The sequence below is a fragment of the Lissotriton helveticus genome, chromosome 4_1, assembly GCF_964261635.1.
Source record: "Lissotriton helveticus chromosome 4_1, aLisHel1.1, whole genome shotgun sequence".
NCBI lineage: Eukaryota > Metazoa > Chordata > Amphibia > Caudata > Salamandridae > Lissotriton > Lissotriton helveticus.
Genome location: NC_136063.1, coordinates 1525052076 through 1525072332, shown reverse-complemented (window position 1 = coordinate 1525072332; position 20257 = coordinate 1525052076). Strand labels below are relative to the sequence as shown.

Here is a 20257-nt window from a genome sequence, read left to right as displayed (position 1 = left end):
GTGGTTTCCTCTACAATAAGCTGGCGCATTTCCCTCTGCGTGAGCAGCTTTATTCTATAATGTTCCTCGCCTGCAGAACTTATTATGTTATCTACTGTGCCAGCTACTAGCATTTCAGTGTCATGTTGATTTTTTGCTTCACTCATTTCTGGGTCGCTTCCTCCAGTTAAATACGTGAAGGCTGCTCTAAATATCTTCTAACTTTTGGGCATTCCTGACCTCAAACAGACAGCCTCTCCTCCTCTCTCTTTCCATTTTCTGGAACTTGTGTACCTTGCCTCACTCAAGTGTTCCTGACCAGACTCTGAGACATCTACGGGTGCGCACTGCTTACTACTGGGCCTCCTTCCTTTCAAACATTATCTCTCTTGTATGGAACAGAGGGCAACCCCTCGAACTCTCAAGAATCCACGTCGTGTTTTTATCAAAAACTCGAAAGTCTTTTCAGCATTGGCGCACCTTGAAGCATCCCAAGCGCTCGCCACCCGGATGTCACAGTCTAGCACAGAACGATCTACCAAACCTACCGGGAAGGTGACCGCGAAACGCCTCAAAAAAGCTCCTCCATCGCCGACTGGGTCCACATCGGCTGTCTCCATGGAGTTGTTATTAGAAGAGATCCGTGCCCTCAAGCCATTCATGGAAGAGACTAATTCTAAATTGCAAGTTCTTACTGATAGTTGGTCTCGGATGGATGCTAGGGTGACCAATGTAGAACACTCTCACATCTCTTCAGGAGTCATCTTCCAAGGTGACACACATGCAGTCTCAGATCTCCTCTCTCCAAAAACAAGTCGAAGAATTGGAGAACCGAAACAGACGCAACAACCTCCGTCTCTACGGCCTGGCGGAGAATTGTGAAGGGACTGACCCCATTGCCTTTTTCAAATCATTTTTACCCAAACTTCTTCATCTACCTGAAGGCACGACGCTTAACATTCAGCGTGCACATAGGCTAGGTCGCCTACCTTCTACTCCTTCCCCCTCTTCACGGCCAAGAGGTGTCATCATGTACTTTTTAGAATATACTGACCTACTCAAAGTCATCTCGGCGGCCCGTGCCTCCCCTCGTCTTCAATGGTCAGGTTCCAATCTCTTCTTCGCGCAGGACTACGCCAAGGCCACAGCCAGTCGCCGCAAGGCCTTCCTGGATATGCGACCAGAACTTCGTGCCCTTGGAGCCAGATACGGCCTCTTTCATCCCTGTCTGTTCCGAGTAACTTACAACAACAAGACAACGACTTACGAGGATCCTGTTCGTCTCCGAAGCTTCTTGAATGCAACGCAATCATCTGCAATGGACTCCTCCAGTTCTTCATCAGCTTTCCCTCCATGATTTCTGCATGATGTAGCTTAGATGCTTTACTTAACCTATATGTTTTTACTTGTTGCAGATTGCGCTGTTGTTTCCCTTTGCTAGGTTTCCTAGCGACTTCAATTTCTTTGTTCCTTTCTTTGCTTTTCCCCATTTCTCATGCATCCCGGTTGGATGATTATGCCATGATTCCTGCGTGACGCAGCATTGCAGTTTCAATTATTACGCATGCTTATCATGCACTGTTGCATGTATTATTGTTTGTTTATGTCACGTTTCCAGCGACTCTAATTTTCCAGCTCTTCCCCTTACCCTCCGCCATTTCTCTTGTACTCCTGTTCGTCAGTTAGTATTGCTTACTACTATTTCTTCGCACACCTCTTTGTTACTCGTCATTGTTTTGTTCTCCTCTTCTTTCATTCCTCTCATGCATTATTGTTTTTCCTCCTTTTTCCTTGCAGGTTTTACAATACATATGGCGTCTTCCCCCCGACCTGTTGGTTCGCTTGCATTGGATGCTTGCTTCCTCTGCCTGGCGCTCCCCCCTCATCCATTTCCTCGCGCATCCTCCCCCTGGTGTTCAACCCTCCCCATCTCTACCCTTCGTAAGTATGTTTTCCCTTTCCTCCCGGTTGTTCACTTTCCTTTTTGTTTCTCTCTCACTTTTAAGTTCCCCAATTTCCCTTGTTTCACAGGTGTCTCTCTCTCTTGCCTCTCGAATACTCTTCTCTTCTCACCTTCTTTCTATCATTCTAACTACTTCTTGGACTACCTTCTCACTTTTTCCACATCATTTGCCTCTCTCTTCCTTTTCCTCATCCTATTTTCTCTTTCCTCATCCTTTTACTCAATGTTATACTGCATTGACTTTCATCGATTTCCTTATTCTCCTTGACTTTTCTGCTCCTCTGGGTCCCCTTCGCACCTCCTCTTCTTCCTCTGTCTTCTTCCTCTTCTCTGATATCATATGTCTCTGAAGGTAATCACATGGAATGTTAAGGGCGTCAACTCTCCTATCAAGCGACAAAGAATTTTATCTCATCTCTCCCGTTTGAATGTGGACATTGCTTTTTTACAAGAAACCCATTTATCTGCTGAAGAATCTGTCAAATTGAAGAGAAGTTGGGTGGGTGATGTGTATTATTCTCCTGGGGATGGTAAACGTAATGGCGTTGCAATTTTATGTCACAAGGCTCTTGCTCATTCCTTGCTTGCCCAAGAATCCGATGCTGAAGGCCGATGGATATATACCAAACTCTCTATCAAGAATGTTCCAATTTCTCTCCTAAATGTTTATGCCCCTACCACTGGTGATCCCACTTTCTGGCACTCATTCTCCCAGCATATCACCAGATTCATTGATGATAACTTTATACTTGCCGGAGATTGCAATCAGCCCCTAGATCCCTTTCTTGACAGGAACTCCAAAGCACACTTCATCCCTAACAAATCTCATAAATCCTTCTCTCAAGCTATTTCCCAACACAAACTCACTGATGCTTGGCGTCTATGTAATCCAGAACTCCAGGAATTTACTTTCTACTCTCCGTGTCACCATTCCCAATCCCGAATTGATTACATTTTTGTTACCCACAATATTGCCCAAACTCTCACTCATGCAGAAATTGGTCCAATTTTACTTTCTGACCATGCCCCCACATTAGTTCAATTGGACATCTTACCCAAATCAATAGGCCCTAAACGCTGGCGTTTCAACAATTCTCTCCTCCTTGACCCTAAATTTACTACCTCCTTAACTTCCTTCTCCCATGAATTTTTCTCCCTCAATGATAACTCCCCTGTCCCCAAACACACCATTTGGGATGCCTTTAAAGCGGCGGCAAGAGATTTCATCATTGGCTTTGTCGCTAAAAAACGCAGAGCTGCTCGCGATTCTACCAAGGCTATCCTTCTGGACATTAAGAAATTGGAGCATTCTTATTTTACTTCCCGCTCACAGCAAACTCTAACTGCCCTGGTTAGTGCTAAGATGAAATTTAATAAAAAATCTACGGACGATGCATCCCTGTACTTACTAAAATCTAGTGCCAAGTTCTAGGGAGGTAAAAATAAGGCTGGCAAGATCTTAGCCAATTATCTCAAGGTGAAACACAACAAATTAAACATTGAATCAATCTACGACACCAATTTGAATATCAAACACACAGACGCAGACATTCTTACTGAATTCTCTACCTTCTACAAGACCTTATACTCTTCTGAAACTCAGCCTTCTTCCCACTCTCTAGACACATTTTTCTCCTCCATTCAAAAACCATCTCACTTTCCACTTGACCTCTCTCACTTAGAACTTGATATATCCCAACAAGAACTACTCAATGCGCTTCAAACCCTTCAAAAAGATAAGGCCCCTGGGCCAGACGGCTTCACAGTAGAATTCTTTCTTCACTTTTCAAAGCTCCTCATTCCCAGACTCCACTCCCTCATTGGTACCTTCCTTTCCTTGGGTTCCTCCTCAGGCTCTTTTTCAGACGCCCATATTTGCCTCATACCCAAGGAGGGGAAGGACCCTCAACACTGCAAAAACTACAGGCCAATCTCTTTAGTCAATATTGACTATAAAATTTTTGCAAAGTCTCTTGCGGCACGTCTTGACCTTCTTCCAGACCTTTTGGGTGAGGAACAGTCGGGCTTTGTCAAGGGTCGTTTTATAACTGATAACACCAGACTCCTCTTCAACATTCTTTCTAAATCCCGCCTTTTACCCCATTCCCTTGCGGCCATTGCCCTGGATGCCGAAAAGGCGTTTGATAGGGTCGAATGGACCTATCTTTTTCACACCCTCCGTTGGCTTGGTTTCGGTCCCGTCTTTATATCCTTAATTTCACTACTCTATTCAAACCCACGCGCAGCGGTTTGTGCCAACGGTCAAATATCTTCCTTTTTTGATTTAAAAAGAGGTGTTCGCCAAGGCTGTCCCCTATCTCCCTTTCTCTTTAATTTGGCCTTAGAACCCTTCCTCTCCAAGCTCCGTCAAAATCCCTCTATTCATGGTTTCCAACTGTCAGAGTCCCACATCAAACTGGCCGCTTATGCTGATGATATTTAGCTATTTCTCTCCAACCCCTCCGTTTCCATTCCTGCTTTTCTCACTGAAGTCCATGCTTATTCTCAAATATCTGGCTATAAACTCAATAACGATAAATGTGAGATTCTTCCCTTGACTAAATTCACATTCAAACCCGATTTTGCCGCCTCCAACTTCACATGGAAACCCTCCACTATCAAGTACCTTGGAATGCATATTACCCCTACCATCCCAGATACCGTTTCCCTGTGCATGTCCAAATGTATTCAAAAATTAACGGATCTCACATCCAAGTGGCATCCCCTTTACCTATCCTGGTGGGGTCGCCTTGACACTATTAAAATGATGTTGTCTCCCATTGTTCTCTACACCCTCTCCAATATTCCGGTCCCTGTCCCCTCCAAATTTTTCAAAAAAAATCAACTCTATTTTAATGTCCTTTCTTTGGAGTAAAAAGAAGTCACGAATGTCTCTAGCACGTTTGATTCGTCCTAAATCAGAAGGTGGGGCTAACTTTCCTGACTTCCCAGCCTACCACAAGGCGTTTCAGTTGAGGCAAGCCTCTTTTTGGCTACAGAACCCTGACACCCCATGTCCTTTATGGACCAAATTTGAACGCCTCCTTCTTTCTCCCTTCTCCTTTGCTGAATACCTTTCCTTCTCTCGCAAACCCACCTCTATCTCTACTCCGATTCATAAGTTTACCACTAAACTGCTCCTCTCTTCCACACACTTACCTCCTACTACCATTGCTGATTTCCTTTCCTCCCCCATATGGCATAACACTTCCTTACTCATCCACAACAGACCCTTTTTTTGGAAAACTTGGCATACTCGGGGTCTGCAGTGGATCTCCCAACTATTTTCTCACTCCTCTTTCTTATCTTTTGACACCCTTCGCTCCCTATATGACTTACCCACTTCCTTTGCACGCAAATACCAATTGCTTAAAACTACAGTCCTAACACAATACAATGACCTCTCTCAGCCCTGCCCTTCTCCTGTTTCATCCACTCCCACTCCCGCACTTCATTCCTTCTTACGCACTACACCAAAAGCTGCTGCTATTTACAAATATCTTCACTCTGGTGAGGCCCCAAGGCCTAAATCTAAAGTTGAAGAATTTTGGGAGCATGACTTATCTGTCGCTTGGTCGGTTTCCTTCTGGGACAAAATTTGGACCAAACTTCGCAAATCTTCCAGAGCAGCAACCCTCACTCAGACTTTGTTTTTTATTTACAATAGACTCCTCTTCACACCCTCTGACCTTCACAAACGCTTTCCTAATACTCCCCACACATGCTGGTCTTGTTCCTCACCACAAGCCAATTTATTTCATATGTTATTTTTATGCACTCATGTTCGTGATTTTTGGTTACAGGTTTGGGCTCAAATTAATTTAATTTTCCACACTTCTATCCCTTTTTCTCACACACATATTTTTATGGGTAGCCTCTCTCCTTGTTGGGGCGCCGTTGATCTAAAACCTCAGATTGTTGACCTATTACTTGCTGCTGCCTTCCAACAAATAACGGTCAACTGGAAAGACTTCTCCAAAATTTCCTTCAAAGCGTGGTGGTTTAATGTCTGTCATAACCATAGACTCGATACTGCCCATGTTTTCCCGGCGTGTATGGCTACAAAACGCATGGACTTATGGACTCCCGTCACACTTTATCTGGACTCATGTAGTAAACGCTTGTTTCACCCTTCGCCTCCACAACAGGAAGTTCCTAAACCTCCTTAATCGCTCGATACATTCCACTTATCCTCCATTGTACCAACCTTTTTTTTATATACTTTCCAATGTTATCATGCTTTTCATATTTTATGCTTACCGTTTTTTTTTTTTTTTTTCCTTGCCTTTTCCCTTTTTCTCATCTTGTACCCAGATTTCTTTTATTATATTGCTCGCATTTGTATGATTGTATTAGTATGCTCAGATTCTTTACTTTGATACCACGTTGTACTTTGTTTTGACACCTGGTTTTCTCTCTTATTACTATTAATAAAATTTTCTTGAACTTAAAAAAAAAAAGAGCGATGACGTACGTAGCATGAGTGTCAAATAACTGGATGAGGAAGGTAAACCAGAGAGGGATATGTACCAAACAGCGATTGTGTGTTAAAGAGACAGGAAGTGCATTAGGGGTTTTTTATGGGGGGGGGGGGGGGGGGAGGTTTATCCAAAGATGTTACTTACAAATGTTAAAGCAATCGAGGACTTATGGCCAGATTTAGAGTTTGCGGACGGGATGACCGGTTATTCGGTCACAAACAAATATATCATCCGTCATATTAAGCGCTGTTGGATTTAATGCATGTGTAATACAGCGGGTGGAATATCCGTTATGTTTGTGACGGAGTAACCCATCAGCGGAACTCTAAATCAGGCCCCAAGTTATTCGCCTTTTCTGATCAGAAGAGGCGAGTCTGCAGGGCACGCAAGGATGTCAGGTAGCAGGAGTGCCCCCGAAGAGGGACCTGTAAGTGGAGAGATCGGAGCCTGGATGAGACACCAGGCAGTTAGAATCCACTTAATAGCGTTAGGTTGGCAGATGGTCCATTCTTGGTGACAGCATGCCGACTCACTGTCAGCAAAGTAGCCTGGAAAAAGTCCACAAGATGTATTGAAAGTAAATGTCTAATGCGAAGAGTGACCTTCCGTTGGATGACAGTCATTGTGTCAAAAGAAAGAGGTGGGCGAGTGCTTCCGAAGGTTAAATAAGATTGGAGCAAAGTTAATAACTGTAACTAAGGATAATAAAGAGTACTGAGGAAGGCCTACCACCAGGCTGCTGCAATTTGACTGAATGCAAGTCAACGGATGAATGTCTTAGCACTTTGGATAAATGTGCAACATGTTAGTAAAGGGCATTCCGGTGGAAATTAGCACCATCTACGCAGTTCATGTACTTTGGTGCCTTGTGTGTTGGGGAGGATTCATCTACAGAAATATATATCTCCAAATACACTCCTCCTCGTTTCGCCTTCTCCACAGGAATTTGTTCCTTTGCTATTTTATTACTGCTCCCCACAGATCGCAGTAGCCGTGACGCGTTTCGTCCCTCACAGGGGACTTGATCATTATATATATATATATATATATATATATATATATATATATATATATATATATATATATATATATATATATATATACACACATACATACATACATACATATATATATATATATATATATATATATATATATATATATATATATCCGCATTGCGCACAATTTCCACTTTCCCTTCTGCCAATTCTGTATGGATGCTTGTGGGAACGGGCGTAGAAACAGCCTGTGGTACAGCTACTCACACTGGTGTTCTTCTCTCCATCAGAAAAACAGGAGCCACAAGCTCTTGGTCTTCAAGGTGACAATTTATTTTGACTGCAAACACCTTCCCATTTCGGTTAACACTTCCCCTTGCTCACAGTATATTAAAGTTGAATTGTTTTTAGGTCTAGCCTACACAGCCAGCCCATGCAATGTGCTGCGAGACATATGGTTTACAATTCAGTTGGTTTACACCTCTCCCACAGCATGGCATTAGTTGTTTTCATGGTCACTCTCATTTGCAATCTTTCGCTTGCTTACCTCCCGCTGGCTTCCCTTCCTTTCTTTCTTGTGTTAGCTCCTCCCTGGAGCAAGGACTAAGAATGTGTGTTCTTCCTCGTCTTTTTGAAACACACATTTTATATTTTATAAGGGTATTTTTCCTGGCTGTGCAATGTGCTTTCCTACTTTCAACATAGGCATACAGCTTTTTATTTATGTTGCTTTCACCCCATCTGGGGTCCCTATTGATGCCTAATTACTTATGCTCATGACTGTACTACTCTATGCCACTCCATTTCACTTAATGCCATTCCATACCACTCCACTCCATCCCACCCCACTGTACTTCACCCCACTCCACTCCACGCCAGTCTACCCCACTTCATTCTATGCCACTCCACAGCAATATACACCACTCCTCCCCACTTCACTAACTTTTAGCCATGCTGAACAGCATGCCACGTTACTGACATGGGCAAAAGATGAGACCCATTAGCTTTACCAATGCTTGTTCCTATTGGATTATTATGCCTGGAAGACCATATGCTGGAATCTTGTCTACCCTGTGTCAGGGTAGTTTGGGTGTCTTGCTTTTCAACTCATGTACAACCCATTTTCAATCAAGAACTACCAGTATTGCTAAGGAATGTTTCCCCTACCTTTTGCCCCCCCCCCCCCCCCCAAACTCCAACTGGGACCATCTTTAGGAGTCACTTGGCAAAGTTCACATGTATATGAAATGCATGGTGGGTAACCTACAAGGGAGTGAGCAAGACCTTTACTGTGTTTATTACTTGACAGACCCCTGATGACACTGCACAGTTCACCCCTTGTCTCACATTGAGCCCTTTAACCCCACCCCCCTTGCTGCTGATGAGGCAGAGTAATGGTAAGAAGCAGAAATTGCAAATAAACAGATCTCTATTTAGCATGTTTACTCTATTCCTTCATAACCTTTAAAGTAGGAGTAGAAAGGGCAGTGCCTGAGTTTTTAGTAGCAAGCTGAGGATGCAGAAGGTACACATGTCTACTCTACAATAAGACCCATGATGTCAGGAGTAAGTTGCATCTGATCACAGAAAATGTTTGTAATTAAGGCCTTTGTGGTTTTTTGTTTTGCAATTTTGTACCACACGTGCTATTTTGATTACAACAAAGCATGATTATACTGTTGGAAAAACTGACTTTCAAGTGATATTGATTACTGTACTTTTGTTCGATATTAAAGTAGATTCATAAAATTGTTGACCGGTGTTGATCCGACACATTACTATACTTCTATTTTAAATTGCTTCTAGCTAAGCAAAATCCAACATGTTTTTGTTATGGACCACTACGGAGCTTTTCCGCTTTTTTAGTGTCAGACGGTAATTCAGTTTCAAACGGCTCAGATGACGGAACTGGGAGCTCCTATCATTACTTAAGAAGGTACTTCTGGACCTTCAGAGGGCTCTACCTCTTGGCAGGAAGAGACTAATAATTAAATAAAAAATACTGAAATCAATAACTCTCAACTTTTGTGACACTGCACAAAGTGAGTTCAATCGTTGTCCAAAGAAAAAGGATAGGAGGAAAATAAAGATCTGGGCCTAATTCCCAAAGATTTTTTTCCAAGAGTGGGCAAGACAAATTTATAATACTCCAGGTTAATCTTTGTGAATAAGGTACTCATGCAACAAGAAATACAAAAAGAAACTAATAAGAATTGGAGAATCCACCCTGAAAACGAAACAATTGTAAAATAGAAAAATGCTCAACTATTTATATGAATTTCCCTATATTTGAGGATCCTGTTAAAGTACGATTCTAGAATGCTGGATCATGGCTAAGAGAAAAACTCTTACAGCAAAGAACTTCCACAGTCTAAAAAAATAGGCAATATGTCATGCGTGATACTGATTGGGCCAAAGTCTCCATTGTACAGGTGGATATTAGTGAGACTGTGCGTTAGGCACATGGTAGACATTTTGCTATCCAAGGCAGAGCTAGAGTTTGCCCATCCTATCTCAGGTACACTTTTACACATTTGCTGCTCTTGGGTGCGATCTAGCATCCTAGCTACCTTGGCTTGATCTGCCGAAGAATTTTCCGGATTCTAGGTAATGGCCAGCAAATTAAACACTTCAGGAGGCCTACATGCCTGTTTCACTTCTACCACATCTCCTTTCCCTCACTGTTGCCTCTCAACAGGAGCAGATTAGTGCAAGGATTTGTAGCACTCCAGGCGACAGTCAAGCTTGCCTAATGCGGTGCTTTCCAGGCACATGACAAGCACATTTTCCAGATCTTTTCCAATAATTTCGCCCCTGCACTAGTTTGCCCCATAAGGTTGTCTTATCTTGCAATATGGAAGATCAAACCCTTCTTCCCACCTAAAATTTAAATGAATTTAAGCAGCTCTTCACAAATGCAAACCTACATTTCAATCAATTCAAATGTATAAATGTTTGATTTGGTAAATAAAATATAATAATTTGTTTCTGCAGCACTATGTCCCCTCTTAAACGTCTCACAAGACTAGACAAGTGTTTTTATCCAACAAATTAATAGCACGGTCTTAGAAAATAAAGCGCAACTGTCCCATGGAGGTTCTTGGCCTTATTCGTGCAAGTAGGGAAACACAGCTTCATTCTCAAGATGAGATATATCAGCATATAGTGATCAATGCAACAACATATGGTGCAGAACCATTGGTGTCATCCACTGCTTGTGGAATTCCCAGTCCGCAAAACACTAACAAAGGACTCTTTGTGCAGGTAAGATTTATACAATCTTATTCCTTACTGACAATACATTTTACTGCATGTGTTAAAACAATACATTTGTAAAATAGATTAAATGCCATATTCCCTCCCAAACAATTTTTCAAGGTTGTCATTCTCCAACATTATGTTAGCGCATCTTTCAGAGGCCGCCTGTCTACATCACGCTGCCCAGCTGCATTATCTAAGAAGTTCCACGTGCCTGAGGGTTTCAGTTCTTAAGACTGCGTGGGTTTTCATCAGCCATGTGGGTCACAGCAGGTGAAGCACCAATCCGGAGAAGTCACATGCAGAAGTAGAGCACAAGACTCCGCTGATAAACAAGGACCCTGAGGTCTCCCAGCCCCCACAACCCTCAACTGTCCAATCACTCACCGCGGGTGAGGACTCTTCAAATAACAAACACAATAGGAAAATATTAAGAGCACTGAACGATAGGGTATTATTAAAAAGCATAACATAAAACATTTTCTGTCTTTGCGCAAAAAACATACAAAGACAGAAAATGTATTAAACATTAGTGGTTTCAAAACCATATACAGGAAGGACGACATTCTCAAGAATTGCAAATTTTAAGAATTGAGAAGGATAGAAATTAGCTCAGTGGCTGTAGTACTGCTCTCGAATGAACGACATTACCTCTTGGGAAATCCGTATAGAATTAGAAAAAAGAATTAAAGAAAAGATAGCATGGGTACTGTGCTTCAATAATGTTACTGTAGGGCTCTATTGTGCTTTATGAATACATTTCTTGTCACCAAAACTCCTCGATGACGTTAATGCTGACAATAAACGAGTACACATGATGCGTCTTGTATAAGAACTGTTTGTAAGAAAATTAAAATATGAAATTTAGGGACATTGTTTAAAATTAATTTTAATTCAAATCAATCGGAGATGCTTTTCTTTTGACTGCCATTTCGAGAAACAACTTTGCCGATTTACAAACCTCATTGGAGGAAAATCTTTTGCTAGGAGCTTATGGAGGCAAGGACAGTCATGCAAAGAAGCTATAGAGGCGGCCATTATATTGTACTGTAACATAATTATTAATACTATATAAATTACATGACAATCACCGTGTAGTTATAGTTAGGTCACAGTTTCCATAGGAAGAGTTTATTATTTCACTAAATGCTTTGGTGCGGTTTGATGAATCTTTGCAAACTTTCCAAAACAAAGTTCATCCACACAGCTCCTTCCTGGAAATTTTAGGAGTGATCTGTCAAGCAGAGGGGGCAGAGAAAAGAGTGAGCCTGACACATTGTTTTCCCTTGTTAATTCCCATTGGAAATTTTGGGAAGCGAGACAGAAAACAGCTGGATGAAATTACACTAAATTTGATAGACAGTAAGAATTTTACTCAGAAAACATGTTTTTTGTGATTTGGTGTCCGTTCTGATGTTTAAAAATTTGTGTTTAAAGATGTGCTTGGGCTGGGCTTGAAAGGGTTTAAAAAAAAAAAAAAGTATATATATTTGAATTGTTGGTCCTACTGGAGTCCTGCTGGACTCCAAAAGTACCTTAAAGTAAAAAAAAATAGAGTGATCTAATTGGCTGAGGGAGCTTTTTTTCCACGTCAGTGATTTTGGTACCAGTATCAGTCCTGCAGGACCAAGTGATCGGATTGGCTGGGCACAACTTCAACAGAAATGTTGCGGCTGTTACAGGACACAGGGACCTAGTGCCCTGGCCACAGGCCAGGCCGTGTGGCCAACCGACACTGCATACGGCTAAAGGCTGTACATGGCAGGGGGGTTGGGCACTGGGCCTGGCTTGAGGCCAGGTCCTATGGCAACAGACTGTTGCTCCTTTAAAAGCTGTAGACGGGAAGTTGGGTGAATATGATAAAAAAACTGGAACTTTACTGGAAATAGACACGGCTAAAGTGACGTTATAGTTAGAAATTGTATTAACCTCGAATCTCTTACTTTGTTAAAAAAAAAACTCGAACGTTTACGGAGGAAAACATAAGTCAGAGTGATGTTATAATTAGGTGCTGAAATAATACAAAATGAAAGTGTAGAAACTAAAACCACTCAAATTCATCCGTTATAATTTAGTGAGCTATAATTTGCACCCACGCCATACACTACTGATGACCTCACATACTACATCACTCATAACATGATAATTGTCATCACCGGAATATGTAAAACTGCAATCTGATGGTCCCAGTCCTATGATATTGGCCCATGTCCGCTGAATTTGCAGGATCCTGGGTATCACATACCGGATTCCAGGGGTAACAGTAAAAACTATTGTCAACATAGTCCCATGTACATCAAATCTGTAACCGGTGTTATATTTGTAAAGGTTCACTACACTTGCATCATGTTTCGATTCATGTACAATTTTAACAGTACCTCTGAAAGATGTGATGAACCACACTCACACAAGCCCTAAGCTACAAAAGCCCTTTTATTCCCTAGTCGTGCTCTTGTATCTTGATGCCAATGCTCCACTGCACGAAGAACATCTCTGCCCAATGCACGAGTGTAAGGAAGTGCTCTGATTAATAATTAAGCCTATTGCTTACCCAAAGTATAATACAGTATGTACAACAGTGATTGGTCCATTACGCTCACCTTTTAGAAGCGAACAGTGGAATGTTGTAGATCAGAGACATGATATGCCACTGCAAATGCAAGCTTAACTCGACATTATACTGCTTTAACTTCTCTGAAGCACACATTAATGCATATTAGTTTTAAAGACAAAAAAAAATCATAAAAAGCAGGAGTGGACACTATATATGCCATTTAACTACTGTTACTTAACATGTGCAATCTAATTAGATCCCTCATTCCGGGAACCTGTTAATTGAGGCATTCAGGGGTGAAATAAACTCAGCACATGTAACAGGATAGAGTCAATTTGCAAATTCAGAAAACTGCATGACTACTAGAGGCATTTACTTCTGTGATAGAAGAAGCAATTAATTCAATAGTCACATCTGAAAAGCCTGCTCCTCCACTAATCGACCCTTGTCTAGCATCTTTAATCCACATTCACACATTCATAACAGATGCTTTTCCAATGTGAAAAATTCCAAACACCTTTTAGAAAGCAGCTACAGACAAGAAATGCAGCTCCCACAAAAAGTTCAACAACCTTCCTATTTTTAAATGGCTATTTTGAGCTAAAGCGATGAACAGAGTAAACAAGAACCTATTGTGTAGATAGGTGCATGAAATTGAAGACAATGAGGTCCAATACCCAGAAAGGGGTCCAATATCCAGTTCCACATCAGGAAAGTGGAAGGTGAGGTTGCAGTTCCTGAAGGTATCAGGACAGTACGGTTTGGTGCTACCCATTAAGAGTTGCAAAAAGTCTCGGACAACCATTTCTTTCCAAATGGAAAAAATGCTGTCATTTTCTGGTAGCCCCCAACATCTTCTTAACCTCAATTAATCTACAAAACACATTCGTACCTTAATAGCAAGACATGGTCAGAGGTTTATTAGGTTTCTGATGGTATAGCTTTTTTTCAGTTTCAAGTCTTGCCATTTCGATTCAAATCACTGCTACACCCAGCCTCAAGGTTCGACCACAACGCTAATCTCTTTGGTGGACTGCTGCATGAAACATACCATTGAGGTCTTTATCTAACTGAACAACTTGACGATTCATGTCATATATCACAAGCAGGCTCTCTGTGCAATGCAAGGGGTATGCAGTCATCTAGAAATACACGAATAGGCGCTCACTGAAGAAATAAAGGCATAGGTTGTATGGTATCTCTGTTGGTGTCACAAGAGCCAACATGTATCGGTGACCTGATGCCCATGGAAATATATTGGTAATAGTTTTTACTGTGATCTCTGGAATCCTGTATCTGATGCCTGTAATCCTGAAAATTCTAAAGTATAGGGGCCCAACTTTATAGGATTGGGATCATTAGATTCCAGTTAGAATTCAATTTTTGATTCCAATGCAGACGAAGTTGGAGTGAATCACTTTTTGATTCCAATGCAGACGAAGTTGGAGTGAATCAATCTGTTGAAGAGTCCTGGCGTACCCTAGCTTAATGTTTCATCACTACCAATGCCAAAATCAGAAGCGGTGGGATGACCCTCGATGACAGGTCAGTGCAGGGCAGGTGGACTCTGTCAGACGGTACCTGCTTCCCCCGAATGACAGGACCCAACTGCAATCTGGAAGCCTCGATAGTCATTCACCCCACTCATCCAAAGTCAAGAAATCCTTATCAAGGTGAACAGAGTAGCAATGAAATAAGTGGATTGACATGGAGCAACCAATCAAACACTTGGGTGCTGAGGTCAAACCAAAGGGGCCTTTGGGAAAAGTGCAATCACTTTTATTGAGCAGCATTGTATAGTCAATATGTGGACAATCTACAGGCTGCTCGCATCTTCCTCCAGGGACTTCTCTTTCAAAGAAGAAACTTTCCAACTGATCTGAGCCAGGTTTAATCGCCCATGACTGGGCCTATTCATCATCAGTGATTCTCTACTTCCACCCCACTGCAATAAGACTAAGGAGCCGGCGGCATCGGCAGTGTATATCCCGATTGCCAAGTGGCCAAAAAGCATGTTTGCTTTCCCTTCATTCCTTTCACCCTCTAGAATAGGACGATGAAGGGACGTGGGCATTATGTTGGCCCCTTGTTGGTACATAATGTCTGGATCTCAGTATTTGAAATATTTGGCAGAACTCCCAGAATAGGTCTCCCCGCTCACCCAGTTTCTCTTCCCGCAGCCTTATCTGCATGCCAGACCCACCCTTACGCTGTGTGGGAACCGAGAGGCAGGGATAATGGTTAGAGGGAATGCAAAGATAACGAGGCCAGAGTCAACACAGTAATCCAGATGCTCATTTACTTTAGCGTGATACAATAGATACTAGAAGTACTTTTTAACAGGTGTGAAACAAAGGTTTGTATACTGTCCTCTGGTCAGGCCTGTCCTCCTGCCCTTTGATTTGCCTAGAATCCTCCAGGTCATTAACAAAGATCAAACAGAACTGCGAGTGGGGGCTTCTCCAAGGGGTCTCTGAAGATAGTGACCAATTTTGGTGGCCATATGGTTGAGTTAAAGCCCTGGAGATAACGGGAATTATTTTCTTCCGAACCCTTTAGTGCAATTTAGACTTGGTCTGGCTCTTCATATTCCTCCAGATTTCCAGATGCCTGTAGAGTTGTCTTTACCTCCACTTTCTGCATCTTCTAATTAGGATACTCACTATCTGTTCTGGATGTCAGTAAGACCGTCTGTTAACTGCAATAGACCAGCCTCATTTTGAGCTTCAGGCAGGTTGGTTTTGTGCCTTTGGAGCTACACAAAAGCGCACACAGACAAACTCAGGTGATTGTTTACCAGTAGGCTATTTATTTTATTTTTTACACCAGGTCACTTACAGTAGATCTACCCATGCAAAGACAACTTCCACGATAGATTGCAGAGGCCTATCTGTCTAGCGGCTTTACGCTGGACAGCAACGCGGCTATCACTGCACACATTCATGTCCCATTAAAAGCTTTAGGTGTGAGCACTGATGGCTACATATTGTGGGACGACTGTTAGATTCTTTGAGACTGTCATTGCACTGCTCCTCATTTAAGTTTGATGTCTGGCAGCGCATGTGGTTTCTGTGTTTACATCTTTCTGCCTCTTATGTCCTCTGTTAGTTAGCGGGACAAGGGACAGGGATGGATTTGCAATGCAAGGATGACTTACTCTTTGTAAAATTCTTTACTCTGATTTTCCTTGTACCAAACCTGGGCCCCTTCTCTACCGACATCCGCTGTCTCTTACTTTTGACATGGTCGCTTCTTGGGTTGACAATCACTCTTCACAAAGAGGAGAATCAATCTTTTCGTTTTTTGTTCTTTTGTAGGGTCTGTTTCAGGAGGTCTACCTTGGTCTGTTAATCAATAATACAAAGAAAGTAGAACTTGGTCTAATTGTGATTACTGCTAATTAAAGTCGGGTATTACTATACTGGCACATTTAAATGGCCTAACACTCCCACAAAACATAGCCAACAAATGCCCTCAAGTCCTATGTGACATCTTCAGCCAATTCTGGCTTTTAAGCCAACAATACTTTGCACGCAGGGATACTAAACTCTCACTTACACTGTTAATAGATAAACTACAAATTCCAGAATACAATGTGCTGCGAAGAAACCTCGACTGGATCAATCCGTTAAAGATAACATGGAGTATCCCTTTGCCAGCAACGCCCTTCACAGAAATTGTGTGTTTTTTCTTTGCTTTTATTTTTAGATAAGAAATAAAATAAATAACGGCATTTAATGAAACGTCATCTGCTGGTACCAAACATGTTGTCTGATTCATACAGACACAAGAGGGCAAGGCAAGACAACACCGAGGCGAAAACACTGCGTAATTAAACCATAGTGTAGAAGTCCCCTGCGGGATGAAAACAAACCCTCTCTCCCTACAGATAAGATAACAACACGTTAGTCGCTAGAGAACAGCAATATTGGACCAGTCAGCGCCTGCTGCTGCTGAATCATAAACCCAGTGCATGGATACAGACAGCTGTGGGTACCTCAGCTGTCACACGTCGTAACAAAACTCTCAGCGGTCTGAGATGAGCACATGTGACAGACACACAAAGACCGTGAAATCTTTTGCTTCGTTCCTTAGTTCTAAGAATAGACTCTTGCATCTGTCTTTTTTAAACTTTTTTTTTTTGCTCCAGCTCGAGCGTTTGACAGTTATTTGGTTTGAAATGTGCAGGCTTCAAGAGCAACCAATGGCGTTGGAGTATAAAACGGCTTTCTATTCACAGAGCCTCATAGGGGCCTCTGTTTATATACAGTAGCTGCATTCTGTCAAAACCAAGTCACGCCTTGCCTCCAGCGCTTAGGAATGGGGATGCCCGAAATATACTTTCCATTTATCACGCACATGGCCTAGTTTGCATGACTGAAGATTCTCTAAGCATAGCTGCGCAGTTAAACAAATACAATATTTTTAGGACCACCGCAAAACAATTTTTCGTTATCCCAGAAGTGGACTGTGTCACAATCCTTAATATTCGCAACTTACTTTCGTGCAGATAGTTCAATAAGGAACATAGCGTCACCTTCTTACTCATGAAGTTTTTTTAGGGTAAATTAAAGGTTTGACAAATTGTATACATTGCAGTCTCCAAGACTTGCGTGTATAGCGTTTTACCTCGTCAATGTTCTGTCACTCCTCAGAATGAGGTGTCATACAACATAATCAATGTGATATATGGGCATATCCGTGGACTCTACTGAGTGTGGTACCTCCGAAGGTAACTGATAAACACATGGCAACATTTAGGGATGCCCAAATGACACTTGTATGTTCGAGGATACATGATGTGCCACGGCAGCACTTGAAACATACAAGAGTGCACAGTCTTGGCATTTTTACAACCCGCAGTATGTGCCACCACATGTGATTGATGAGACTGTATGCCATGCTAGCCCTCGGGATTGCGGAAGTGTGATATCATCGCAGTAGTCATGCATTGTGCCAGGGCAGCTGTGGGCATGCCAGGGAGTGCCGGGTCGCCATGCCCGGCGTGAACTCACCTTAAGGTAGTCATTCTCAGACCGCAGCTCCTCCACCTCCCGCTGCAGCTCCCCGTCCTCCTGGTGCAGCTCCTGCTGCGGGTCCTCCGCCTCAGAGCCCCCCGCGGGCCCTTCCGCTGGTGCCAGTCCCCGCGGCTCCGTGCCCCCTCGCGGTGGAGCGCCCCTGGCGGCGGGGGCAGGGTACTGCGGCTGCTCGCGGTCGCTGGAGCCGGACTCGCTGCTCCCCGCCCCGGCAGCCACCGGCCGGGGCTCGTCGGACAGCGGCTCCGAGAGGCAGTCGCTCAGGTCCGAGCTGCTGTCCGTGTGGCTCAGGCGGGTCCCGGGGGGCGGTGTGGGGGCCGCGGGGCTCCCGGCCCGGGGCTCTCCTTGCAGCGGGCATCGCCTCCGCGGCGGCGGCTGCAGCAGCGGGGGCTTCCCCGGCTCCCCTCGGGCCCCGGTGGGAGGCTTGCCCGCGGCCGCAGTCCTCTTGGCCGCGGGCGTGGGCCCGGGCCGGGCTCCCCCCGCCGGCCTGGCCGCGCCCGGGGTCCCGCTCTTGCAGCCTCCGGTCCTGCGGGAGGGGCGGCTCTGGGTGGCCAGCTGGCCCGGGGTCGGCGGGGGCTGCTGCGGGCGACAGGCGGGGGGCTTCACGGGCGAGGTCAGCGCCTTCCCCTTGCAGTGCGGCGGCGGCTCCCCCCGCAGGCAGGGCCGGGCCGGCGAGGGCGCCCGGTGCAGCAGCAGCAGCCGCCGCCGCTCGGGGCCCCCGCACTGCGGCTCCACGCCGCTCAGCGCCTCCATGCTCCGGCCGGGGCTCTGCCCGCGGCGCTCCACCGCAGCGCTGCCGCAGGCGGCCCCCTCCGCATGCCGGCACCCGGCCCGAGGCTCACTCGAGCGGACCCCGGCGGAAAACCAGCCCCTCTGCGGCCCAGCACCGCGGACAGCACGGCTCCGGCCCCTTCGTATTTATAGCAAACACCACCAGACGCCCAGTCCTCGCTCCGGCTTCTGCGCGCCTCGTATTTTTTCCTCCTTCTGCGAGGGACTCGAGGGATAAGATTGTATTAGCGAAGAACGATTCCCGCACCTTTCATACAGTGTCCCCTCCCACCGCCATCCCTGCCAGCCTATTGTGGGCTACTACCCGCTGCGGCCGATCTCTCCTCACACAGCCTCTGCGCCCTGCTGCTGTGCGCAGCGGCGAGCATCATTCATCCCTCTCCTCTGTGTATCCTCTCTACCGCTCATCCCGCCCGCCTCCAGTGCTGGACGCTATTTAATCCCCTACACCTCGACAATCCCCGCTGCTGTGTACACCGCGGTATTAGCTCTCCTCGTACACATTGTCCATCCTATTTATATTTGCACCATTACCCTATGAATCTCCTTACAACGCTATAATCCATTCTACTGCTTACGCGTGCAGTAATAATTCCCTGTTAATACTTTCAAACCTCTTTTGTCTCTCCGCGTACTCTTCAGACGGAAGTATTAATATACCCCTCCCTCCTGATCAATTTCTCTATCATTTCTCCTGAATTTATAGCCATTGTCTATTGTTCCCACTACACCCCTGTGCCATCCATCCTACTCTTTATACTGGTAGGATTACTCAACTATTAACCCCTTTACTGCTGGGGTTCCCCCACCCCCCTCCCATGCTGAGCCTATTTTCTTGGCTAATTTGATAGTTTGCACTTATGGCTCTATAACTTTATTTGCACACAAGCTGTCTACTGCAAATGTGGATCCTTTTTTTCCAACATACTGGGTATTCTAATGGTACCCTAAGTTTGTGGATTCCCCTGGAGGTGACTGAGAAAATAGACAAGTCAAGTTAAATTAAGAAAAGCTTTATTCAGCTGAAATATTAAACAATCATAAAAGCACATAGAAAACTTAAAAAAACAATAAAAAGTTTATGAAATAATCACGAAACTCTATTTACAAGTTAAAAAGAGTTAAAACATCACTAAAAAGAGCCGCATGTTAAAGGAGGGTAGGTATACAGCGATTATAATTCATCAGTTAACATA

At 44.0% G+C, this 20257-nt stretch overlaps 1 protein-coding gene across 5 annotated transcripts in view; it reads right to left on the bottom strand.

Moving 5' to 3' along the window:
* Window positions 1-19314, bottom strand: part of MTCL1 (microtubule crosslinking factor 1) — a 552568-nt gene extending 533254 nt beyond the window's left edge. For 3 of the 5 annotated variants that reach the window (XM_078688126.1, XM_078688128.1, XM_078688127.1), the window contains exon 1: window positions 18249-19312. In XM_078688126.1, the coding sequence (XP_078544252.1) occupies window positions 18249-19022 (774 nt within the window). In that variant the 5' untranslated portion in view covers window positions 19023-19312. Of the gene's footprint in view, window positions 1-18248 lie in introns of all 5 variants that reach the window. The other 2 variants (XM_078688130.1, XM_078688129.1) reach the window with 2 other exon arrangements.
* Between the last annotated feature and the right edge of the window lie 943 nt (window positions 19315-20257).